This window comes from Emydura macquarii, unplaced genomic scaffold (genome assembly GCF_026122565.2).
Source record: "Emydura macquarii macquarii isolate MOO-44397 ecotype Brisbane River unplaced genomic scaffold, CSIRO-AGI_Emac_v2 contig_456, whole genome shotgun sequence".
Lineage (NCBI taxonomy): Eukaryota > Metazoa > Chordata > Testudines > Chelidae > Emydura > Emydura macquarii.
The window spans coordinates 55811-81566 of record NW_027130593.1 but is presented as its reverse complement, the minus strand read 5'-3'; the positions used below and the strand labels follow the sequence as shown (position 1 = coordinate 81566).

The following is a 25756-nucleotide window of genomic DNA, read 5'->3' as shown; positions in this document are numbered from 1 at the left end:
ACATCACATTGCCGTGCCACTCCGGTTTGGGAACCCTCTCAAATGGGGCAAAAACTGCCTCTCTTGCCCACCCCCCGGGAGCACAGCCTGTGTTTAACGTGTGTACGACTGTAGGCACCACTGCTTTCTCCTGCGTATAAATGGACCCCACTGGCTCAGTAGGGGGGGCCTTTCTCTAGCGGCTGGTCCACAAAAGAGGATAACAGTCTAACAGATCTACCAGGTAAAGGAGCAAGTCCTTACTTGTCTAAGCATCAGGATTGTTCTGGGGAAGCTGATTTTCACTCGGCTATCGGTGAGCCAACAAAGACTTAGATTACCATAGCGGCACGCTGATCCCCTGACCCTGATTGCTGTGCTGTAGTAGCATCACGTAGGACAGGGAAGAGGGAGCCCCAATAAAAATCAGATGTTCAAAAAATAAATCTCACCACCAGTTCCTCCCATCCTCTCTCGAAAAGTTAGGCTCCCCCCCATTCCTCCCTCCCATCTAAGCTTGTGCTGCTGCCTCTGGCAAAGCAAAGCTGAATGGCGGATACGGAAAGGGCACTGGGCTGGCACTCAGGAGACGTTGGGGGTCTGTGCCCAGCTCTGATGCTGATTTGTTGTGTATCCTGGGGCAAGTCACTTCAACTTTGTGCCTCAGTTTCCCTTCCTAGTTTGAGGAGGGTGACACTCAGGAACCCTGGCAAACTGCCTGGCGCTCTCTGGATGAACAAGTATCTGACAATTCGCCTCAGCACCTAGGAAGATTCTGCATCAAACCACCAAGGCTGTCGGTGAAGAAGCCTGAACAGAAATTCCCCATGTCGTTATTGAAGAAGCCCAAAACGCTAGATTCAGTGTGAGATTCTGGCTGCAAAGAAATGGTGCCGCTTGTGCTCTGTATGGGAGGTGCCTTCTCCTGCTGTTTCTCGTTGCAAATTGCTGACACCCAGCTGCAGTCTCTGAGAAGCAGCCTGATCTCCGAGCAAGCTAATTGCCTGATTAGGCAGCAGGGCCCCTTTATCGCTACTAATTCGCTTGGACTCTCATCTTGTTTCATGCACAGCACTTTACCAATTAGCTTGTACATGTGGGAGGGGGAAAACAGCCCTTGTAACAAATCCACTGCTAGCCTGGGCTACAGGACTGTCATGCTTCATAGACATTCAGAATTTCACATTAACCACCCAGATCTTCCTTCTCCAAGAATCCAGACCAATCTGCTCTGAAGGAGGATCTCCCTTAAATTATACACTAGAGGGCCTATGACACACACAGTATGGCAGTTCCCAATCCATCCAGCAGAGGGCAGTAGTGACACATATACACACACAGAACAGTTCATTACAATATCAAGAAGTTATCTTGGGATTTGTGGTTTAAATTGCTATATACCAGCCTCTGCCAGCTCTGGGCTGAACCTTGCCAGTTTACTGTTAGAAAGCTGCCTTCATAGTTTGGTTAGAAGCTCACAGATCGGTGGCAGAGCCTTAGGGGGGTACAGGAATCCCTGCCATATGCTGCAGAGTAAAAAGTCTAAAAAGATACACACACACACACACACTCTCCCCCCAGTGCTTAAGACTTTGCATGTCCCCAAACGCTGGATGTGTAAATGCCATACAGCCAGTTGTGACCTCAGGCTCCCAGCCCTTTGTCCTACATCACACAGATTGTCTATGTCAATGCTGGGAATAGAACATGGATCACCCGTGTTTCAAAGCACACACACTCACACTCGTTCTTCCCGACTCTGGCCATTGCCCCCTGACGCTCAAATCTGCGATCTTGGCATTAGAGATGGGTCTGGATCCAAACACCCTGGACTTTGGGGAAGCCTACCTCTGAGATACCAGAACCAGCCCTCTGTACAGTGGAGCCAAATCTGTCTGCTTGCACACCCGGGCCAGACTCATGCAGACAACCGCCTGACCATCGCTTTCTCCAGGCAAGGTCGCTCTGAATCAACACATGAGCCAACAGCACAGCGCCTACGGAGTATTCCCATCCACGGATGATTCTTTATTGAGGTGTTTTCTCTGACAATGCGCTCGGCACTGGGACAATACATGAAATGGAGACGGTCCCTGACTCGAGAGCTTCCGATCTAAGAGAAAGAAGCAGAGCAGGGACGGGCTGGAAGCCCAGAGAGCCGTATCTTGGCGTAAGGGTTGGGTTCTAATCTGGCAGACGTCATGGAAGAAGCAAGTTTCACCAGAAGCATTGTCCTTGTCTAAAGAACAGAGCACTGGAGACAGGCTGGCGAGGTTCATTTCTCCTCTCCCGCTTCCCTTCCTTCCTCAGTAAAACACCTTTTCCAGATAGGCGTTCAGGAACATGCCGGTGGGATCCAGCTGCTCCCTGATGGCGCAGAACTTCTGGAAGCCGGGATACATCTTCTCAAAGTCCTTCCGGGTACAGGTGTGAGCCTACCGGAGAGCAACCGTGTTACACAGCAAACCCTCCTCCCGCGAACCTGGAGCGACGGCAGACATGCGCCGTCCGTGCATTTGTCTGGACTGACCTACGTGCGCGTACGCAGCCCAGGGCCACGCAAAGCAACAGAGCCCTGACCCCAGAGGGTTTACGGTCGGAGGGGGACAAGCTGGCTCCATGTGGACAGGGGCCGCACAGGGTGGCGTGGTCGTTACAGATGGAAGGTCTGTGAAGTCCAGGTGTCGGGAGCAGCGAATATATCCTGTGAAACCTGCCCTCAAATCCCCCTGCCTTAGACAACTTTAGGTAAATTTACACTACTTTGTAAACCCAGGTTGCGACTTATTTCCAAGCCCAGGCTTGAGCGTCCACACTGCACGGTAAACCCGGGCTTACAATTGCTGGAGCCGGGTCTCGCAGTCGTGCTAACGGGTCCACGCAGCACAAAACCGACCTTCTGACGTGGGGCTGCAGCTTGACCTGCGTCCACACTGCGAAATGACAGGGGGTGGACCCGAGTCCCAGCAGTACCCGGGCTCTGGCCCACCCCCCTAGCAGGGCTGTAGGCCCCAGGTCCTGCGTGCTTGCGGAGCGGAGCCAGCGGGATCGGCATGTGGACAGAAGAGGGACTTGTGCTCAAACCTAAGTCTGCGCCCGGATTCAGGGTGCAGTGTAGACAGACCCTCTGTGTCTTCAGGGACCACTTTACTCATCCGTGAGGTTCTAACGGCCACGTTTGCCCTCACAGTTCTAGACTGAAAGTTGAGCCATGTCACCCCTTCCCCCATCGCTCCTTGGCCCTCGGACGATCCTCATCTCTCCCCTCCCCTTGAATTCCCTGCCGCCCAGGGGACATCCGATTCATGCCGCCCCCGCCCGGCCCCTAGCCCCACTGGCCTGTACATGGCCACTTCTACTCCTCACTGCTGCCTGGGAAGTGATTGGGGAGGGGGCTGGGAACAGGCCAGGGAATTCCCAGATGAGCCGGAACAGGACTCTGCCCCAGAGAGCATCCAGGCCGGGCCCCACCCCACCATTCTCATTACGCTCAGAACCTGGACTTTGAGTCAGGCCTGTCTAGTTGAGCAAGGGCTGGGCGGAGAGACCTGGCCTCTGATTCCTGCCTGAGCCCCGGGGGCCGTTCTGCAGAGGTACCTTTGCCCAGTGCGGTCGCCCCCCAGCCTTCTTCATGACGCTTTCGTAGGCCAGCCAATAGTTTAGCCGAGGCACATCCTTCCCGTAGGGCCTGCGGGCACAGTCAATGGTTAGCCGCTGCCTCCTTCCCCCTTCACAGAGGGTTTCTTTGGCATGAATAAGACAAAGGGGGTAAATGGAGCAAACTCATCCGCCTCTTACATGGACTGGCTGCTAGAGGGAGAGACCCTGACCCTTTTCTTCACTGGGGTTATGTATTCCACCCCCAGGAGGAAGGCCAGATAGCAACTGGAGTTCAAGCCCCTAGCCTTCTCTGGGGCCAGGCCTACTGGGGTTTGAACCTGGGACCGCCAGCATTAGAAGAAGCAGCTGCCCCACGAGCAAGGGCCTGCGCTGGACTCTGATAAACTCAGACTAGATGGGCCAAAGACTCGCTCTGTCGCCTAAGAACGGGTTCAAACTGAGTCTGGGGAAGCTGGGGTGAACATCGGGAAAAGCTTCGCAGCAGGGAGCTGCATCTGCGCTGGGCGGTGGTTCCCCTTGGGCAGAGGGATGGGAACCCCGTCGCCTGGGACATCCGACGTGAGACAGGACGAAGCCTGGGAGAACAGGCAGAGGAACATTTTCTGGGCTGTCTTTGTCCAGCACCTCACACAATGGGGTCCTGGTCCATGACTGGGGCCCCTAGACGGCCCCCCAGTACAAACCCGTTGATAACAGCTAACAATAATAATTCCCGGTGGGACAGGCCAGAGGACCTGACAGCTCTTTTCATCTCTTATCTACGGGCAAACCAACCAGCTGGGAGTAAATCACCACCTCAACCGTTCGAATCCCCACGAAACAGCCCGCACTGTGAGCCCCACCCTACAGGTGGGGAAACAGGCCCAGGGAGGGGATGCGACTGGCCCACGGTCCCACAGCGACGGAGACGGGGACAGAAGCCAGGGCTCTCAAGCCACCTGCTGTCAACACCCATGTGTGTGGAGCGTGAACAGGGAGCCCCGGATCGGCCAACGTCTGGTAACGCCGGCTTCCCACGTCCAGGTTAACTCTGGCGTGTGCTGCAGCCTCCTCGTCCCGTTGGACCCCGGCCCCGCCAGAGCGGGTGGGAGCCCCTCTCTCCCGGCCCAGCCCCCGATCTACCTGTACATGATGATGTTCACGTAGCAGCTGTCTCTCTGGGAGCAGGGACTCAGCAAGATGTCGTCCCCCCGAGCAAAGCGCACCTCCACCGGGTAGTGAGCGACCACCTTGGGGTTGTTCTCCAGCACGGCCTTCAGCTCCAGCAGGGCCTCCTTCGTCTTCTCACTGCCCGGGGCGCAAACACGTTAGCATTGGCGCCACCCTCTCGCTCCCGCTCTGCTGGCAACCCTGCCCCACCGCCGGGCAAATAGAAAACCCGGCCACGTCTCCTCTAGGAAGGGCGAGGGGCTGCAGGTCAGGACTGAGGGGCAACACTGAATAGCCGGGGAGAGGCCAGTCTGCACCGAGGCGCGCTGGCCGAGCTGCGTGGGGAAAGCTTGCCACAGCTGCCCGCGCCACCCTTGGCTCTGGCTGGCATTATTAATCCCTCCCTTTCCTGAGCAATTCATTCACAGGGTCGTTATCAAAGAGCGAAGGTGCCGTGAGCTAAGCCGGGACCAGAACCACCTTCCAATCTCTTGCCACCAACAGAGCTCGGCCCTGCAGGACGGGCCCCTCGGACTCCCAGGGGATGGATTCTGCTCTGAGTTTCCTTGTTTGTTTGGAGAGATTTTCCCCCCGCCCACGAGACCAGGCCCTGCGTGTCAGCGCTCCATGCCCAGCGCGATGGCAAGAGGGGATCAATTCACCCTTTCGTGGCTGTATATGGCAGGAACCTTGCAAACGGAGGGACCGGTTCGGGTCCTAGTGTGCTGGCGACTGGATCATCCACACAGGGTGGGGATCTCTTGTTCATTGTTCCCAACGTGGAACACAAGCAGAGCGTGAAAGCAACCAGCCACTTCCAGGAGTAACCGAGGCCCACGTCCTCTTAGGTTATTAGACACCTAACCGCCATTGACCCCAGTGCGAATTATGCCCCTAGGAGTTAGGATCTTGGCCCAATTTCCATGGGTCTCTGCATGTCTTTGGTAGTTCAAAGCTCTTCCAGCCCCAAGCCATGCTGGGACAACAACTTGCTTGGTCATTGGGGGCTTCCTTTATACCTCCTTGGACAAGCCAAAGTCATCTAATTGGCCAGGACAGTCATGTGACCTACAACAGTGCTCCTCCCCCCGTTGATGAGCCACAGGCTGGGCTGTAATGGCCTAGCATAGGACGGAGCTTGACCAAGCATGGCCGTGATGGGGGGGGAGCAGGAAGAAAAAAAGCATCGTGCAATTTCTCTCCTCCCCTCCCACTAGCATGCACACGCCGAGCTGGGCCACGAGCGGGTGCAGAGCTGTATGGCTCGGCTAGCAGTTACCGTCCAGCCCCTTGCACGGGCAGGGTGGGTGGGGCGGGGTCCGCAGAGCAGCTTACATGGGGATAGCCCAGTCCTGGACGTGCTGTTTGAAGCGGCACTCGTAGTTGAAGATCTTGTAGCTCAGGTTGATGTTCTCCACCTTGCCCGTGAAGAGGAGCCAGAAGAAGAAGCGATTGATCCAACACACCAGGCCGGGCAGGAAAGTGCTGCAGGGGAGACAGAGGGAGCTCAGGGCCGGGGCGGAGCGACGGAGAGCACACGTCAGGGCTGCATCCGACGAGGGGGCCAGGGCTCCCCAAAGAAGTGGGTCGACCTGATGGCCAAGCCAGCCCCTCGGTAGTTCCTGATGGGAGAGAGCACTGGACCGGAAGACGTTCGGAAGGGAAGGGGCACTCCAGGCTACTGGGGCCCCTCTACGAGACAAAGAGAGCCCAGGGCTCTCTCAGGGTCTGTGGGGCCAAGGGGAGCTGCAGGCCCATTGGCGTGGCAGGAGGGAAGGTGCCGGGAGCTGAGCTGCCTTTATTGCACGGCTCAGTCATTGCCGTCACACCCCAATTTCTGGCCTTGAACCCCGGCGGAGATGTCAGCCTCACAGTCCTGCTGGGAGCTGAAACGCCGCCCCCTTAGAACCAGAGACGGGACCCTGGGTGGTCCTGGAAGCCAGCCCCCTGCACCGAGGCAGGACCCGGGAAACCTAGACCGTCGCTGGCAATGCAGCGGAGGCCCGGCCTGGCCTGACTTTTTATTACAGAAGATGAGGAAGCAGCCGGGGGGAGAGGCTATTCGGGGTTTGGCTGTGACAAACGGGGGGAAAGTCGTTGGGAATCGGAGGGTGGAAGGCAGCGTGGGTGAGAGTCAGCAGGAAATGAGGAGTTCCGGACTCACAGGCTGCTGTTTGTTCACCCCCCGTCACATTTCACGCAGGCCGCTGCTCCCAGGGGCCGTTCCCCGCCACCACCACTATGCGCCCCTGACGGACAACGGCCGGCTCAGTTCTCACGCCACAGGGCCACCTCCTCACTGTCGTACATCAGCCCGGCTGCACCGATGCCAGTGAAGTCACGCTGAGTGACGTGAGCTGAGGATCTGCTCCGAAGTCTTCAGTAAAGAGCCACCCACAGGGTGCTGCTTCTGCTGGGAAAGCCACGGGCACAAGGCGCCGTGGGAGAGCGGGCCACCGTCTGCGCGTCTGCTCTCTGTCCTCCCGGGGACGGTGCAGTCACTGCCGCCCCACCCCAAGTCCCCGGTCCATGGTGAGCAAGATTTGGGGCTGCCAGTTCCCTCCCTCCCGACGCATCAGGGTTTGTTTTTGCAGCAGATTCTTCGCCTCGCCTTCGAGGAGTGAAAATCGGTGAAGACGATGAGCTTGTATTGAACGATCTGAGCAAACCGTGAGCCCCCGTCCACAGGCCCTCTCCGCCCACCCCTTAACGCCGCCCAATGGCCCGGCCGGTCGCGGTGTGGCTGGGAAATTGTAGGAGGTCAGCTGTGCCATGGGTCGCCCGGGTTCAGAGGCTGTGGGACGGGCTCACGTCCTGCCGTCACCCACCAGCGCAGGTACCTGGCTCTGCACCGCAAAGCCCTGGGACTGGATTTACAGCGCTAGGGGCTGCACGGGCAAAGCTGCGCGTGGGTCCCAGGACAGGAAGAGCAAGGGCAGGGAAGGCTGCAGGCCAGGGTTGAGGGGCACTGGCAGAGCAGTGCATGGGAGAGCCCAGGACCAGAACAGCCGGGGGGCCGCAGGTCAGGCCTGAGGTGCAGATTAAGGATTGTCTTGTGGTTCGGCTGCTGGCCTGGCACTGGGGAGACCCATGTTCAATTCCCCCCTCTGCTGCAGCTGTTCTGTGTGACCTTAGGCAAGTCACAGCCTCTCTGTGCCTCAGTCTCCCATCTGTACAAGAGAGATAATAGAACAACACTGCCTAGCCTCACAACAGTGGCTGTGAGGAGAAACAGAGTGAAGATTGTGATGTGGTCCGTTCTGACCAGCTGGCTTCCTGTCTTCTCATCAGCCCAGGACTTGATTTGCACCTGCCGACCCCTCTCTCTGTGGCATTGCTGTTTCCCAATCCCTTTTGTCTCCTGATTTTGTGGGTTGGGCAGAAGAATTATTCATTCGGCTGCTCTGCGGTCTGGTCTGGCTGTGGCGGGACTTCAACTTGCATAAGATGAGCCAAAAATAACTGCAAAAGTTCACCCGCCGGCCTGAGGACAGATTCACTCCCAAAAAGCCGCGCCACTGCTTCCTGGAGTACAGTCGCACAGTGTGGAGTTTTTTAAGGGCACTTACGTTGTTGTATAACAGCATTTTCAGCTGTCCTACGACCGGCACATTATTTACAGAACAACTTTTTTAAAGCATTGTAGGGGAGATGCTATTACTTTACATACTGGAGCTTTTGCATTTCTTCTTGACTTCAATCTCCTCTAGATTCTCCTTCTTACTTTAACCATCCACCAGCAGTGGGCTTTGAATGTGGGACCTTCACTTTGAAGCAACAGAGTCGCTACCAGTTGCAATAAAGGAACAACTGCAGAAGTGCTCTCTTTTGGAACATGTCAGCCTCAGAGTTTTTGCATGTCTTCGGGACGGGCTGCTGTGACGGTGTTACAGAAGGTTCCTAAACGTACCAGTACCTGCAGGGGAGGAGATTTCAGAGAGCCGGGCTCTTTAATCTAGCCAAAGGCAGATCAAACTAGAACGACTGAGAGCTGCAGCTAGATACATTCAGGCTAGGAAGAGGATGCACCTTTTTAAGAGTGAGCAGAATGAATCATTGGAGCTGCTCACCTAGGGACATGGCAGCTTCTCCATCACACCGGGGCTTTGAATCAGGACTGGGTGTCTCTTGCTAAAAGATCTGCTCCAATTCAACCAGAGGCTCTGGGCTTGCTGCAGGAATCACTGGCTGAGGCTCTGTGGCCTGCGCTCTGAGGAGATCAGACTGAATCATGGGACTGCTCCCCTCTGGCCTTACCCAGCCAGGGCTCCGCGCCGGAAGACATTTCAGCCAAAAGCCTCAAGAAGCCACGATAAGGGCCCCGATTCACGGCCAGTGAAACTCCACAAGCTGGACGGGAGCTGGAACGGGGAGGGATTTGGCTCAGGGAGTTGACATGCCGACAGGCCCCAGGCCGCCGAAAGAAACCCCCACGTCAGGAAGCGTCGGTTGTATGACAGGCGTGCCCGGAGTCCCCAGCGGAGAGCAGGGCCCCGTTGTGCTGGGCCAACACAGCGCAGGAGACAGATTGTGAGCGCCCTGGCTCAGGAACTCAGTAGATGTGAGGCCACAGCCAGGTTTCCACAGTCAAACACCCGGCATTCCCTCTCCTTGCCCTCTCTCCCGCATTCAGCCCCTGGCCCACCCCTGGCCATGTGGCTCCAAGCTGGGGGCTACCTGGACAGCATCGAACAGCTCTGATTTAATCCGTTAGAGGGCAGCATGGCCACTCATTAGTTCATTACCGTACAGTGACCTCACCTGGGCCCTCGTTAATTTCCAAGAGGCCTGCACAGCCGCAGGACACGGGCTGATCAGACCCTAGCGGCATTTGTCTCTGCCCAGGGAAGAGGCGAGGTGTGATTCAGTTTTATTAGCTCTTCACTGGGCATTCACTGCACCAAAACACCAAACGCACACAGCTGGCAGGTAGCTAGAACTCACATCTGGCCAACAGCCTGCTTGAAATCCATGCGCTCAAGGCACCTGCTGATGCTCTGCGTGCATCCTTCACGCAAGACGGATGCTCTCTGGGAGACAGGTGTCCACACCGGCTCAGAAGGAAATAGATCTGAAAGGTTTCCTTGGGGGCATCCAACCAGACCACAAACCAGGGGGGTCCTTCCCTCCCCTCCCGCGATCAGCTTCACCCTCTTCAGATCATAGAATCATAGAATATTAGAGTTGGAAGGGACCTCAGGAGGTATCTAGTCCAACCCCCTGCTCAAAGCAGGACCAACCTCAGCTATATCATCCCAACCAGGGCTTTGTCAAGCCTCAGCTTAAAAACCTCTAAGGATGGAGATTCCACCACCTCCCTAGGTAACCCATTCCAGTGCTTCACCACCCTCCTAGTAAAAAACTTTTTCCTAATGTCCAACCTAGACCTCCTGCCCTGCAACTTGAGACCGTTGCTCCTTGTTCTGTCATCTGCCACCACCGAGAACAGCCTAGCCCCATCCTCCCTGGAACCCCCTCTCAGGTAGTTAAAGGCTGCTATCAAATCCCCCCTCACTCTTCTCTTCTGCAGACTAAACAAGCCCAGTTCCCTCAGCCTCTCCTCATAAGTCTTGTGCTCCAGCCCCCTCATCATTTTTGTTGCCCTCCGCTGCACTCTCTCCAACTTCTCCACATCCTTTTTGTAGTGGAGGGGCCCAAAAATAGACACAATATTCTAAATGCGGCCTCACCAATGCCGAATAGAGGGGAATAATCACTTCCCGTGACCTGCTGGCAATGCTCCTACTAATGCAGCCCAATATGCCATTAGCCTTCTTGGCAACCAGGGCACACTGCTGACTCATATCCAGCTTCTTATCCACTGTTACCCCCAGGTCCTTTTCTGCAGAGCTGCTGCCCAGCTCGGGTCGCCAGTCTATAGCTGTGCATGGGATTCTTCCTTCCTAAGTAGAGGACTCTGCACTTATCTTTGTTGAACCTCATCAGATTTCTTTTGGCCCAATCCTCCAGTTTGTTTAGGTCACTCTGTATCCTATCCCTACCTTCCAGGGTATCTACCACTCCCCCCAGCTTAGTGTCATCTGCAAACTTGCTGAGGGTGCAATCTACCCCATCCTCCAGATCATTAATGAAGATGTTGAACAAAACCGGCCCCAGGACCGACCCCTGGGGCACTCCGCTTGTGACCGGCTGCCAGCTAGACATGGAGCCATTGATCACTACTCGTTGAGCCCTATGCTCTAGCCAGTTCTCTATCCATTTTATAGTCCATTCATCCAACCCATACTTCTTTAACTTGCCGATAAGAATACCGTGAGAGACCATATCAAAAGCTTTGCTAAAGTCAAGGTATATCACATCCACCGCCTTCCCTACATCCACAGAGCCAGTCACCTCATCATAGAAAGCAATCAGGTTGGTCTGGCATGACTTTCCCTTGGTGAATCCGTGTTGACTGTTCCTGATCACCTTCTCTCTTCCAAGTGCCTTAAAATGGATTCCTTAAGGACCTGCTCCATGATTTTTCCAGGGATTGAAGTGAGGCTGACCGGTCTGTAGTTCCCTGGATCCTCTTTCCTCCCTTTTTTGAAGATGGGCACTATATTTGCTTTTTTCCAATCCTCAGGGACCTCCCCCTGTTGCCACGAGCTTTCAAAGATAATAGCCAATGGCTCTGAAATCACCTCAGCCAACTCTGAGATGCAGATCTGCTCTCTGCATCCACCAGGCAGTCCAGTGTGCAGCAGAACAGCAGCCGTAGCGAGCAGAGTGTGCAGAGTGGCCCAGCTATGGATGAAAAGTGACTGTACCGGGGCTGCGGCTGTGTGACGGTTGCGAGGCTCAGACAGGGAGTGCTTAAGCTCCCCTAGGGGCAGGGTATTATTATTAATTATTTGAGTTCCGGTAGCACTTCGGAGCCCTAGTCACGGACGTGCTCCCCAGCGGATTAGGTGCTCCATCTACAGAGCAAACACTCAGCTCTTCTGGGAAGCCTTTGAACACTGCTCTGCCGTAAGCCGGTTCTGTCCCTCCCCATGGACCACTTATGTCTGACCTGTTTAGATCAGTGGTTGCACCTCTGGGGATACGCAGAGGTCTTCCAGAGGGCACATCAACTCATCTAGATCAGAGTTGCTCAACCTTGCAGCTCCCTGGGGAGCGGGAGGGGTCACAGGATGGGTTTAGGGGGGTCACAAGTGCTGGGCTGGTATTAGGGGGTGGCAAGCAAAGCAATCGCCTGGAGCCCCATGCCACAGAGGCTAAATTACACACTTCAGCTCCGCCGTCTTGGGTTCAGGCTTCAGACAAGGCTTCCAAGTGAAAGCCAGGTTCAAGCATCCCACCGAGATGTCCCTACAATATTTGTATTCCAGTCGCTCTACTTCGCAGTTACAGGGTGACAAGGAGGAAGCGAGCAATTTGCTCAGTAACGGGGGGGCTGTGACTCTTCTGTATTTGTAGGTCTGATTTTGTAAGCAAGTAGTTTTTAAGTGAGGTGAAACTTGGGGGGACAAGGCAGGTGGGACCACAAGACAAATCAGAATCCCAAAAGGGCCACCGTCGCCTGGAAAGCTTGAGAACCACTTGGATCTCGTACTCCTTGCAATGGGAACTGCCGGCAGCTGCAGCTCCCTGGGCAGTGTGTGGCTGTCGCTGTCCGATGTGCTCTGGCCACTTGGAACTTGGTGGTAACAGCAAGGAAATTAGGGAAGATCCCCCCTTGCGCTGACATTGGCTATCTGGGGAGTTTATTGCCGCCTGGTGGTGACTTTATGTCATGTTACACTTTGCACGACAGGCCAGTCTTAGCCATCCTCCCTCTCCTGAAGTCAGGCAGCCTCTCCCTGGCCTCACGTTCCCCGCTTCTCGCGCGGTGGGGCGTGGCTCTCACCTCTCCAGAGCCTGGGCCACGTCTCTGGAGGAAGTGTCCCGCTCCCATTCGCCCTCCCCGCGGCCCCACCCCGCTGCTGGAACATCGCAGCAGCAAACGAGTCACGCTAAGGAAGTGACTGAGCATGGTAAGAAGGGGGAGATGCCAGCACTATGCGGCCGGCCAGCAAGCGCGCTATGGACGACCGTTTGGGGTCCCCTCTGACACAGAACATGGTTTATTGCCGGCTGTTTAAAGGTGCACTGCCGCCCATCACGAATAACACCCAGCACGTATCGGACACTTTAGATCTTCAAGATGCTTGAGAAACATTAGCTAATCCTCCCAACCCAGCCATTACCCTCATTGGACAGATGGGAAACTGAGGCACGGAGAGAGAAGGGGGGGATTGACTTCTACGGTCAGAGGCAGAGCCAGGAATAGAACCCAGGAGGCAGTTCCACAACCCCAAGTCCAGTTCCTTCCCCCTCCGATCGGGCGCCCAGACCTAATACAGGTGGCATGACCGGCTGCCTGTGCTCCCAGTACTGGATTTAATCTGTAGACACAGGGAATAAACGATGAAACTTCAATCCATGCTGTGTCGGCATATACCCAAGGGGACTCCTTAATAGCCCAACCTGCAACAGGGAACGCCACACGAACCCAGCCCTACCTGATCCACAGCAAGAACTCCAGCAGATAGTATCCGATGGCGTAGTCCCAAAACCAGCTGGCGGAGGACAAAGGAGGCTGTAACGGTAGCAAGGAAGGCTCTGATCAGAGATTTCCCCCGGCGGGAGACCGACGGTCCATGCCACCTGTGCATGGTGTCCCCAGGGCATTCACGCCGCTGGCAGGAAACGGGAAATGGACGCGAGGGAGGGAATGAGGTTGGCAGGACGGAACGGCCCCCGCTCAGCTCTGGCCAGGACGTTGGGGTCATGCTCTCGTTAAAGGCATCATGGGATCTTGGGTGCGACAAGTGATACAGGGTTCAGTCCCCCCCCTCCCGCGCAGCACAGCGCCCCCCATGGGAGGGACTTGGAATCCCACTGACTCATTAGCCCATTTCCTTCAAGGACATTGGGAAACTCCGACCCAAGCGTTGGCCAGGCCGGGCCTGCTGCAGTCTGCCAACGGGGCGGAGATCCCAGGAGAAGAGACGAGCGGAAGGCCCTGAGCCTGGCCCTCCCTGTGGCACGACTGGTGCCCTCTGGCGCGGTGCTTCCCTGGATGCTGGGTTCTGGTGTTGCATCGCAAATGGCGCCTGATCTGGTTTCTCACTGCGGCCAGCACGGATGTCCTTCTTCACCCCCACTCCCCCCGGGGCAGGGTGGAAGGCGGGATCCGGGCTGGCGCGGGACAGGCTGTACCTTGTCGGTGTGATCCTGGTAGATGACGCTGACGTTCTCGCTGTGGGGGAACCACAGGAAGCGGAAGTATTCTGACTTCTGCAGGTGACTGTCGAGGTTGTCGAGCACCTGGGTGGGACAGAGGAAGAATTAGTGACGGGGCAAGAGCGGGTGGCAGGATCCCCCAGCCCAGGATGTGTGGATGATCCCCCCCTACTTTCGGATACTGACTGATCCACCCTGAAATCACCTGGGGGACGGAGACGTTTCATCCCCAGTGCACAGATATAGAAGCTGTCGGATTCGGGTCACGCAGGGCATTTGGCGGAGCTGGGACTGGAGCCCAGACCTGCCTAGTGGACAGAGAATCAGGCCATCCCAAAAGCTAACGCATGGTCAACACAAACTGCCCCCCAACCGTGCAAGCAAGCCCAGCGCAGAGGCCAAGGACTGAGCTGGGCTTGGAGGCTGAATTCCCTTTTCTATCCCGGCAAGATAATGCCCCAGTCCCTGAGCCCCTTCTCCACTGAATCCCCACAGCAATACCAGGTCTGTTGTCCCCAAAGGAACAGTGCACCCCAGTTTGTCTGAGTCAGCTCATCACCAGCTCTTAGAGAACATCACAGCGCTGAGATAGCTTGATAGTGAACACAGCCATAAGTCCTGGCTATGATTGAGTCTCACTCCGGTTTTCACCTCTGTGCTGTCTAACCAGACACGCAGCATGTCTACAAGTCTGGTGAGACAACACAGAGGCGATAATCCAGTCTCACTCCGGTTTATAGCTGGAATGAGGCTATAAATCCAGTCTCACTCCAGTCTAATTGAGTCTCACTCCGGTTTTCACCTCTGTGCTGTCTAACCAGACACGCAGCACGTCTACAAGTCTGGTGAGACAACACAGAGGCGATAATCCAGTCTCACTCCGGTTTATAGCTGGAATGAGGCTATCAATCCAGTCTCACTCCAGTCTAATTGAGTCTCACTCCGTTTTTCACCTCTGTGTTGTCTAACCAGACTCGCAGCAGGTCTAGACAAACTGGTGGTGAAAAGGCCCATGCCCGAGCTGCACTAGCACCTAGATTATAAGTTCTTCGAAGCAAGGATCATTCCCTGGGAACGAGGCGCTGCAGGGGGCGGCTGACATACGAGGCCAGGAGTGGGTGTGACTTAAACAACGCCGCCAACTTCTCAGTGCAGTAGCTGCATGCTCCAGCCTCAGGCCGCAAACAAACGAGCCAGCAGCAGGCTCGGGGCTGGCAGTGCTGCGGGTGCTCAGATCCCCGCTGAGCGTAGCCACTAGGGTATTCACGATAGCAGCACCGACTGAATTCAGACATCCCAGCTCTCGTCAGCATACGCTAAAGGAGACTCTCCAGTTGCTGGCTGCAGTCTGGAGTCTATGACACACAGGCGAGCAGTTCCGACTGCACCCCCCATAGAGGGCAGCAGCACATTAGTCCATATGTTACAGGCAGCAGACAGCCAAGAGCTGCTTCGCTGGCCCTGGGGAGCCGCTCACTGCTTGTGGGCATCCGGCCGGGGCCCTCAGAGCTCAGCACTCGGGCCAGACGTGGGGCCTGGCAGTGGGAGACGCCAGCTGCGAGAGCGTTTTGTGACGGAGATAATACAGATAGGAAACCGCAGTCCTGCCCCGCCCGCCAGACACACACCCTGGGGAGGTCAGAGCCCCTCCATGGCACCTGCCAGCAGAGTGAAGGCTAGCGTGGTCTGCAGCCGCCTGGCCACGGGGCTCTCGAGCCAGCCTAGCCCTGTGCAGGCAGGATGGACCAGACCACTGCTGCTCAGTGGGAATCCGAATGTTTTAAACAGTTTTGGTTTTGAAAAACATCTGGTGGCGTTCGTACAGCAAGTGAAGACACGTTAAATGTTGGGGGACAGAGATACTGGCAGGTTCTGGCTGCACAAAGCAGCTGGCTGGTTGAACGGGGTTTCTAGTGCAACCTTCAGCTAAAGAGGAACCAGGTGAGTCAAGAGAGCACCAAAAAGCGAACGCGGCTTTTCCAGCCACAGCCTGCGGCGCAGCCCAGCTCCGGCAGCCCTGGGAATACCCAGTGCCCTCCCCCGGGGCAGACCAGGCTGCATTCCAGCCCCCTCTCCTCGGGTCACAGGCTGAGATCCCAGCTGCCCTTGCCTCCAGGGTCAAAGCAGGTTAAAAGTCCTGGTCCCCCTTTCTTCCGGGGACACAAACAGTCTGAAAGCCCCTTCCCTGGGTGTGGGAGTAAAACGAACTCCCAGCCATTTCCCCAGGCTGCCTTCGACATGCCGCCTGCTCTCCCCCAGCAATTCCCTGCCGCAATGGCCCTCATCACACTCCACAAACAGCTGCCACTGCCCCCTCGCTTCTCTTCCTTCTCCTACAGGGCCCGCCTGGGGTTCTGGGAGGCTGACACACTCCAGCTGATTGATGTCCCCGCCATGAACCTTTGCCAAACAGAGCCCCAGAGCCTGGGCTTCCTGCCCCAGCCTCCTGCGGGACTAGCTCAGGGCCCCACGTGGGGAGCCTGGCCAGTCACTGGCAGCTGTGCAGGGCTGGAGCCGTGCAAAGCAGCCAGAGCAAACGAGTGACCCCAGCCCGTTGCTTTAATCCTGCCAATGTCCCTCTGCAGAAATAAACCCGTTAATCTACGGTGATACTGAGGTAGCCAGCTTGCCTCAGCCACCCCTCTGCTGCAGACGCTGGCAGCTGTGCACCTGGCTGTCCCTGCCGGACCCCTTTGCGCCCCCATGCGCAGGCACCGGCCTCTCAAGGGTGGCATGGCCGCTCCCAGGGTGGCACTGAAGGGGTTAAACGGAGCTGCTCTCTGATCACACGGGTTAGGGGGCTGAGCGATGGCTGGAGTTTAAGTCACATGGGCAATTAAAACCCCACTTCCCAGGACAGGACTCTCCCCGCAAGTCCCCGGGTTGTCAGAGTGCAAGTCTCCATCTTCAGCGATCAATCTAGTCCCAGCCTGGGTCGCATCAGAAACGTGCGTTAATTCTTCAATTAACCGTAATTGTTGCCCGTCCAACCCGGGCCAGAACAGCTCATTTTGCCAAGCCCTGCCCGTCAGCTACCACGGAGGCAGCTCAGGAGAGATGTCCCTTGTTTTGGCCTCCCGCGTATATACTGGACATTAGGGTACCTCCTTGAGGGTGGAGGGGAAGGTGGTCTCCTGCAGGGAGAACTCCAGGACGCACTGGAAGGTGATGGTCAGGACCACGCCCAGGCAGCCGAGATGCAGCCTGGCGGCCTGGAAGATTTCAGCGTTGACGGACTCAGAGCACTCCAGGATCTCGCCCGAAGCCGTCAGCAGCGTTAGCGCCATCACCTGTCGGGGGGAGACAAGGACACATCATTCCCAGCCACAGAGGCTGAGCGAAGATTGCCCCGTTGGGGAATGGCTGGCAGAGCAACGGACAATCCCGGACAACCGTCAGGCAGCTGGCGTGCCGAGCTCGCCCCCCAAGCGCTCATCAGCAGAGTCTCCCCGAGTTCCCTCTACCCCCCGTCTGTCTGCACCCACGGGCCGCCTCTTGTCTCACACCGAGATTGGAATCTCTTTGGGGCCGGGATATTCTCTCTGACCTGGGCTTGTAACGTGCCCAGCGCCAATGGTGTGTGTGTGTGTGTGTGTGTGTGTGTGTGTGTGTGTGTGTGTGTGTGTGTGTGTGTGTGTGTGTGTGTGTGTGTGTGTGTGTGTGTGTGTGTGTGTGTGTGTGTGTGTGTGTGTGTGTGTGTCAGGACGGAGGCTTCTGGCCCAAACCCTCAAAGATTTCAACTCACAGAAACCGATGGAAGTTGGGATCCTGCAGCCCTTTGGGGAGCTGACTCCTCGGTACGGCTAGCTAGAGGGATGGCTGTCAGCCCGGCTGTCATTCCACATGCCAGGATCACTCCAGACATGGGGGAGGAAGGCTGGCCCGGGGCTTAGCTGCTAATCTAGGACTGGGGACAACTGGGTTTGATTCCCCCGCGCTGTCACAGACTCCCTGCCTGACCTCGGGCAAATCACTTAAACCCAGATCCTTAAAGGTGTTTTGGTGCCTGCCCTGCATGGGAATCGATGGGAGCGAGGGGCGTGGTCTATACATAGCACTAGGCTGAGAAATAAGTAGAAATTAGGCTTTGGACTAATCTAATATTTAGCTGGGGACATTTAACATTCAAGTTCACAGGTGTCTAACGACCGTCGAGCTGGGCCTCACTCTTTCTGTGCCTCGGTTTCCCCACCTGTCCCGCGAGGACAGTAGCACGGCCCGGCCTGGCGGGGCCCTGGGAGATTGAACAGGCGACGGGAACGGGGATGCAGGCCAGGGGAATTCCCGAGGACAGGCGGCCTGTTGACGGGCAGGCACCGGTGGGGCGGCTGGCTGTATCGAAACTCACGTCCGCACAGCGCAGGGCGTTAGGTCGGGAAGTGAAGCGGGCTGTTTTACGCGACTGAGCCTGCAGGGGACGTTTAATGACCTACTTTGGAATCTGAGCAGGGCATCGTCATCTTGTAAGCACAAGCCAGGGGCTCTTCCCTGACTGCAGAGGGTCAGGCCTTGGATTTCGTAACCTGTCCATAAGACGGCACCTCCAACAGCTCACCGCCCCCTGCCGCGGCATTGCCTGAATCGCCTCGCGCAGAGAGAACAACGCGCTTTGGGCTATCAGCACCTCGGTTTTCCTTGGGCGTCTCCCCTCCAAGCACCAGCCCTGCTCGGCTTGTGGGAAACGACAGGATCACTGGCCCAGTGACGTCGTACTGATAATCCCTCGCTCCGGCAGCCGTAGACCTCACAGCCCTTGATGCGGGACACGCAGCATCATTACCACAAGATTTTTTTACAGATGGGGAAACTGAGGCACAGGTCGGGGAAGTGATTTTTGTTCAAAGCCACCCAGCAGGCCAGTGGCAGGACTGAGAATAGAGCCCCAGTCTCCCAGGCCAGAGCACTAACCACTAGGCCACACTGCCTCTCCCCGTGGTGGTGTGAGCAGAACGACATGACGTGCTGTTACCCAGACAATGCTCTTTGCATGCTTCATTCCACGAGGGGCGCTAGACCCAGCAGTGCCGGGTGCTGCTTTGAGCACAGGGGGGCTGGGAGGGGAATTCACCCGCCGGCAAAGACCCAGCAGAAGGATGAGGTACAAGTAGGCGTTGTCTAGGCCTGGTGGGTGAATTTGCCCTGACAGATCGTGAGCGGGACCTTTCTCCAGCCGACGGCCTTGCCCAGTTGATTTAGGACCCGCATTTCCAAGTTAAAAGCGAACGCACCATGTTCTCGTTCCTCCTGCCGTTTCTGTCCACACTCTGTCACCTGCCTGCGTGCGCGAAAATGGCTTCTGATGTCTGATTGCGGAGCCGGCTGGTGCTAAAGCGTCACCGTGCGGGATGTGAGCGAAGCCCTTGTTAACGACGGCTCTGGATTGGGGCCAGGTTTTTTGGTGGGGTTCAAAAGAAGGGTGGAAGGCACAAAATAGGGGCCGGAGGGGAAGGTTGAATAGCCACAAGGGGGTATTGCTGGGGGCTCAGGGTGGGTTTTACTGTAATGATGAGCTAAAGGAAAGAGATTCGCTGATGACATAGAAACCAAGTTCTACTGCGCCAGGATCCCTGCCCACATGGGGCTCAGGGTGTCCTCGTCCTCCTCAAAGAGCTCGTAGCTCCTGCGCACGCTGCAGAAGGACTCTAGCTCGCCGGAGCTCGCAATGGAGGGAGGTGACCAGTGGGTCTCCCAAGGCTCTGCACCCACAGGGACCTGTGCTGCTCAATCTGTTCACTAATGCTCCGGGAAAGGGGGTGAACAGCAAAGCGGCAGTTTGCAGACGATACAAAAACTACTCAAGAGCGCACAGTCCAAAGCAGGCTGCGAAGACTCACAAAGGGACCTCCCAGAACTGGTAACGGGGCAGCAAACCGGCAGGTGAAATTCAGCGTAGCTACGTGCAAAGCACGGCACCCTGGAAACGATAATCCCACCTCTCCATGTACAGCGATGGGTTGTAAACTAGCTCTTACCCACCCAAGAAAGATCTTGGCGTCGCCAGGGGTAATTCTATGAGAGCTTCCTCTCATTGTACAGCAGCAATCCCAAAGGCTAACGGTCTGTAAGGAACTACTAGGAAAGGGCTAGAAAACAAGACAGAAAATACCAGAGTGCCTTTAAATACATCCCTGGTACGCCCCACCCTGAATACTGTGTCCAGTTCTGGTCACCACATCTCAAAAAGGATACAGTGGAACTGGAAAAGGTTCAGAGAAGGGCAACAAAGATGATCAAGGGCATGGAGCGGCCGCCATAGGCTAAAAAGACGAGGACTGCTCATCTCGGAAAAGAGATGACGAAGGCGGGATATGAAAGAGGTCTGTTAAATCCTGGCTGGGGTGGGAAAGAGGGATAAGAAGTATACAGGAGGCAGTATTCCTTCACACAACGCACAAATCCCTCCGGCTGCTTTCGATACGAGTCCCACGCATGGAGGGTTTGCAGAACTGGGTCTCGGATCGTGGACCGTGTCCAGCAGGGACTGGTGCTCAGTGCGCCCTGGCCTGGGGATGTCCTGAGGTTGGCTTAGGAAAGTTCAGCTGGCAGCTGGGATAGTGTCATGTAGCCAGCACTCAGCGGTTCCCTTCCAGCACTACTGAGACCAGGCCAGGACTAAAGGAGACCCTGTCTGTGGCCAGCAGCCCCAGTGAAGCATTCCTTTCCAGCCGGTAAAGCTGAGTCCTGTTGCTTCTCTACCAGGAGGAGGCGCTACGGGGAGCAGGGGATGGAAGAGATCGGGGCAGTAAATCAGATGGAAAGAAACGCGACTTTCACTCCTTCCACTCTTCTGGGCTCCAGCAGCATCAGTTTATGCCTCCAGCTGCTCTAGATGTCAGTGATGGGGAAGAACTAGCAGGGCCTGGAGTTCATTCCCTGCTAATGCAGGACTGTTTCCTGCAGCCGACCCCCATGTGCTTTGCCCGTCTCCGCTCGGACAAGCCCCAGGCAGCTGGCAAGCCCCGCTGCGTTCGATGGCGCCGTGAGGTGCATGGTCTGCTCTGGGCCTTCCACGCCATGCAAAGAGAGAAAATCTGCGAAGGCGCCTCTGCCTCGCGTGTCGCGGGAATTGGCTCCTCCCGGCTGATTGCAGGCAATAGAGGCTGTGTGAAGGGGCCGTCTGTGCTGGGCTATCCAGGGTGGGGCTGGCCTGAGGATGGAGCACATGGGGGCGTCTGCAGCCGTCCTAGTGGTGTGAGAGCAGCACGTTGGGCTGCCCGGAAGGAGATCAGAATTGAAGCCCTAGGTCCCCTGTGACAGGCAGGCCGTGGTCTGAATGACAGAGCGCTGTGGGCAGAGACGGTCACCACAGCACAGGCCCCGAGTCAGGGGGAAGAGCGTGAGGGGAATCCTGTCCAGACTGGACCGGCGTTAAGATCCAGATCAAGCCAGGTGGCAGTGGCAGCGAGAGGCACGTGACGTGCCCATCGTATGCTCTGGAGGCGCATCCAGCAGGAAGCCACTCAGCCTCTCCAAGAGCTCAGCACAGCCACATGCAGGCCAGTGTCTGCACTGGGGGGCAGTGTGTGCTAGTGGTTGGAGCGTGGGAGTGGGAGGCGGCCTTCCATTCCTCGCTGTGTGTCCAGGGGCAGGTCACTTCGCCCGCCTGGGTCTGATTTTCCTGCCTGTAGCCTAGGGTCAGCGATTCACCTCTCTCCTGGGGCCGTGCGGGGGAGTCGTTAGCTGGCAGGTGAAGGGCATGGAAGGACCCAGCGTTTGTTACAAAACCTTCCTGCTTCTCCCTGACACCAACCGAAAGCAGCAGCAGGGCTGGTGGGGATGCTGGGCGGGTTCTCGGCTGCATTACGGGTTCAAGGCCCTGCCCTGCCTGACTCAGTGCCGGGACTTGAATCTGGGTCTGCCAGTGCCCAGGTGAGCGTCCCAGCCACGGGGTGTGTGTGTGGGGGTCTCCCTCTCTTTCCAAAGGGCTTGTTTTCAACAAAACACATCCTGAAACTTCAAAGCGTTTCACCAGCCAGAACTCCTGTTCTGCAGCCAGCCCCGGCTACGCCCGCTCGGTGTCTCACCTGCGTGGGCAGGATGCCGTGGCTGATGCCCGTGTTGTGTGTCCCAGTGCCAATGACCCCAGCGGCTGCCACCTCCGAAACGGCTCCTAAGCTGCTCGCACACAAAGAAACGTCACCGGGGGAAGTTAGTCGTTGTTGTTGTTTCCAGACGCATCTCTCGAGCCGCTATGAATTAACGTGACGCCCAGAGGGAGGGTTGTGAACTGCCGGCTGCCCCCCATCAGGACGTGTCAAGCCGATGTAACGCACCCGCTGCTTCACGCCACGCCGTAGTGCGATCACAGGCAGGCAGGCAGAGGATCCAGACATGGGCCTGACACTCCCATTCTAACCAGTCCCTTTGATGCTCTCCCAGGGCTTTCGGCTGATCTCAGGGACGGCCACCTGCTCCCCGAACCCACGGCACGTCCCAGGGTCGGGCACGTGAGGCTCGTGCATGGGACAGGTCGAGCCCTGACTGTATTCTGGGCACTAGGGGCATGTTCACATGGCACAGGCTGCAATGCAACCCGCGCCTGGGCCGTCTTCCCTGCAAGCCCCTGAGATCCCCTGCCACAGGGGTAACTTCAGGGCAGCTCCTCTAAGGGGAGATGTCCCCCGCGGAGCCCAGCTGGAGCACAGCGAGCTGGGGCGGTGCAGGCGGGTAACAGCCCCACAGCCCCTGCGTCCGGATCGCTGGGTGTTACCAGGCATGATGCAGTAAATCCAGCCCTGGAACCTGGACATGGGGATACACTAACCTGGGCTGTAATTCTGAGCGGGGGAAGTGCTGGGTTACGGTTACCGGCGTGGCTGGGTCATCGAACCCCCCTGGCTGGGGGAGGCCGGCTCTCGCCCGGCTTCTCCTCAGCGCAGGCTGCTGTTACAGAGTGCTCTGGAAGTGCCAGGGCTCGTGAGACGGAGGGACTGACAGCATCAGTGACAATCACCCATCTCAGTCCAGCCTGCAGCCAGCCCAGTGCCCTCCCACCCAGCTCTGCCGGTGTGCCTCAGTCCTCAACCGCAGAACTGCCTGCTCTGCCACTCCTGGGCCCTCCCACCCAGCTCTGCTAGTGCCCCTCAATCCCAAACTGTAGCCCGCCCCCCGCTATACCAGTCCTACCCCCCCCAGCTCTGCTGGTGCCTCTCAATGCCGACCCGCAGCCCCCCTGCTTTTCCAACCCCGGTTCTCTCTTCAGCAGATATTTCCACCCGTGGGGTGAGCTTTTCGCATTGGGCATGAAATGGGGAGGCGGGTGAGACACCTGTGGCTGGGAGGAAAATCTGAGTGGAGCTCTTCCAGAAGCAGACTGCACACATCCACCAGCAGCACGTCCACCCCTACCCCCGCCAACGTCACAGTGCCCAATTTCCCCCCTTACCCAGCCAGCTGGGGGTTGGGCTGGGAGCCGAAGGTCCCCAAACACGTTGTGAACATGAATTAATTCCCACAGTGCTGCTGTGCGGGAAAGTTCCATCCCTCTCATTTTTAAATAACGGGAAACTGAGGCAGAGAACGAGGCGGTGACTTTCTAAAGACCCCACAGGACTAGAACCCAGGAGTCCTGAATCCCAGCCTCACGTCCTACCCTCGAGATTCACTCCTGCCCATTGCTCACTTAGGGACAGATTCTGCTCTCCAGTTTACACCAGTTCTGGGCCGAACCTAGAGCCGATGTCACTGGGAAGAATTCTCCCCTACTGGGGCTGTTCACCTGACAATAGCAGTTTCTGGCCCTGTCGTATCGGGCGCTGCCCGGATAGCGAGACAGTCCCTGCCCCAAAGAGCTGATCGGACAGACAAAGGATGGGAGGAGAAGCTGACCTGCCTCAACTTCAGACAGCAGGTCCGTGGCAGAGCCAGGACTAGAACCTTGGTCTCTAGCCACCAGGCCATGCTAGCTCATAGAATCCTAGAAAATGAGGGTTGGCAGGGACCTCAGGAGGTATCTAGTCCCACCCCCTGCTCAAACCATAACCAACCCCAACTAAATCATCCCAGCCAGGCCTTTGTCAAGCCACAACTTAAAAACCTCTAAGGATGGAGATTCCACCACCTCCCTAGGTAACCCATTCCAGTGCTTCACCACCCGCCTAGGGAAAATGTTTTTCCTAATATCCAACCTAGACCTACCCCACTGCAAATTCAGACCATTGCTCCTTGTTCTGTCATCTGCCACCACAGAGAACAGCCTAACTCCATCCTCCCTGGAACCCCCCTTTCAGGTAGTTAAAGGCTGCTATCAAATGCCCCCTCATTCTTCTCTGCTGCAGACTAAACAAGCCCAGTTCCCTCAGCCTCTCCTCATAAGTCTTGTGCTCCAGCCCCCTAATTGTTTTTGTTGCCCTCCGCTGGACTCTCTCCAACTTGTCCACATCTTTTTTGTAGTGGGGGGGCCCAAAACTGGACACAATACTCCAGATGTGGCCTCCCCAGTGCCGAATAGAGGGGAATAATCACTTCCCGCGATCTGCTGGCAATGCTCCTACTAATGCAGCCCAATGTGCTATTAGCCTTCTTGGCAACCAGGGCATACTGCTGACTCATATCCAGCTTCTTATCCACTGTAACCCCCAGGTCCTTAGCAAAAACCTGAAATGTGTGTAGCAGTATCCTATGAGGGGGTTGAGGGTGGGGGGGAAGAGGCAATATAAAACAGGGATGTTTGAGTCATGTGTCTGAGTACAATGGCTGTGACTCATCACCCCACTCCACTGAACTCCAAGGAGCCAACCTTTGTTTCCACCAGGGCTAGCGTTATCAAGTAATTAGGTCTGCTGGGCCTCACTCACAGTAAGGGAGGTGGTTGGATGCTAGTGGATAGTTTGAATACCACCTTGGGAGTTTGTAGAATACAATTGAACAGTTTAAAAATAAAACCTCAGGAATTGGTGGGTCATTTTTTCTCCTAGCAACTTAAAAGTCAGGACAAGTTTAAAATACTAGATTAACAACCACCAAAAAAAAAAAAAAAAATCAAAGCCTCCCCCAGACCTTCACATTTTTAAGAAAGCATTTGCTGTAATAACAATCACTGTTATCTGTAGAGTGTTTACTAGGGTTGTGGTACATCCGTTTTATTTTTAAAATGTTTCAAGGTTCCAGCATATTGTTTTTTTAAAACAATGTGTTGTAAGAACAATCCAACATTTCAAAGCTATGGGTGTTTGCTATGGCTGTGGTACATCCATTTTATTTCAAAACTTTTAAGCATTAAAAAAATCCCCCAAAACAAAGAACCCAGAAGACATTCATTGATATCTGCAAGGTCCCGCAGTCAGGAGAGGGGCACAAGGTAACATGACGCGTCACGATTACTGTTTAATACTATAAAAGGCCCTACAGTTTCATTCAAGCAGGAAAATGTTTTTTAACTTAAAAATAAAAAAAAGTACCCCCGTTGTACAGATCTCAAAAACCAGTTGTGCAGGTTACAAAAGGGATCATTTGGGGTGGGGTATCTAAGTTCCTTAAGCATCCATTAATTAAGAGGTGTAGTGATCAAATCAACTTGCTAACTGGACTTTGAAAGACTCAGAATGGTATAAAAACCTCAGCTTTTCTGGTGACTGTCCTTTCTCCTAACAGACACTATCTTGAACTGCTGCTGCTGGACTGCAAGACTAGGTATGTTGCTTATTCTTAACTCTGAAAAATATATATATATTATCTAACGTTACTCTTTTGTTCCTGCTATCCTTACCAAGGATGATACGTGTCTTTATTGCAGTGTGATCTATTGATCATGGAAACAGCACCTTCAAGCAGCCTT

General features: G+C 55.9%; 1 protein-coding gene across 2 annotated transcripts in view; it reads right to left on the bottom strand.

Annotated features, from left to right (window-relative positions):
* Window positions 1–1977: 1977 nt before the first annotated feature.
* LOC137146685 (L-gulonolactone oxidase) overlaps window positions 1978–25756 on the bottom strand; it is a 37872-nt gene continuing 14093 nt past the window's right edge. Inside the window, exons 5-12 of one of the 2 annotated variants that reach the window (XM_067538173.1) lie at window positions 22005–22095; window positions 17085–17270; window positions 13957–14064; window positions 13257–13333; window positions 6085–6234; window positions 4723–4887; window positions 3577–3667; window positions 1978–2414 (exon numbers count right to left, since the gene is read on the bottom strand). In XM_067538173.1, coding sequence (XP_067394274.1) covers window positions 2286–2414; window positions 3577–3667; window positions 4723–4887; window positions 6085–6234; window positions 13257–13333; window positions 13957–14064; window positions 17085–17270; window positions 22005–22095 — 997 coding nt within the window. In that variant the 3' untranslated portion in view covers window positions 1978–2285. The other variant, XM_067538174.1, reaches the window with a different exon arrangement.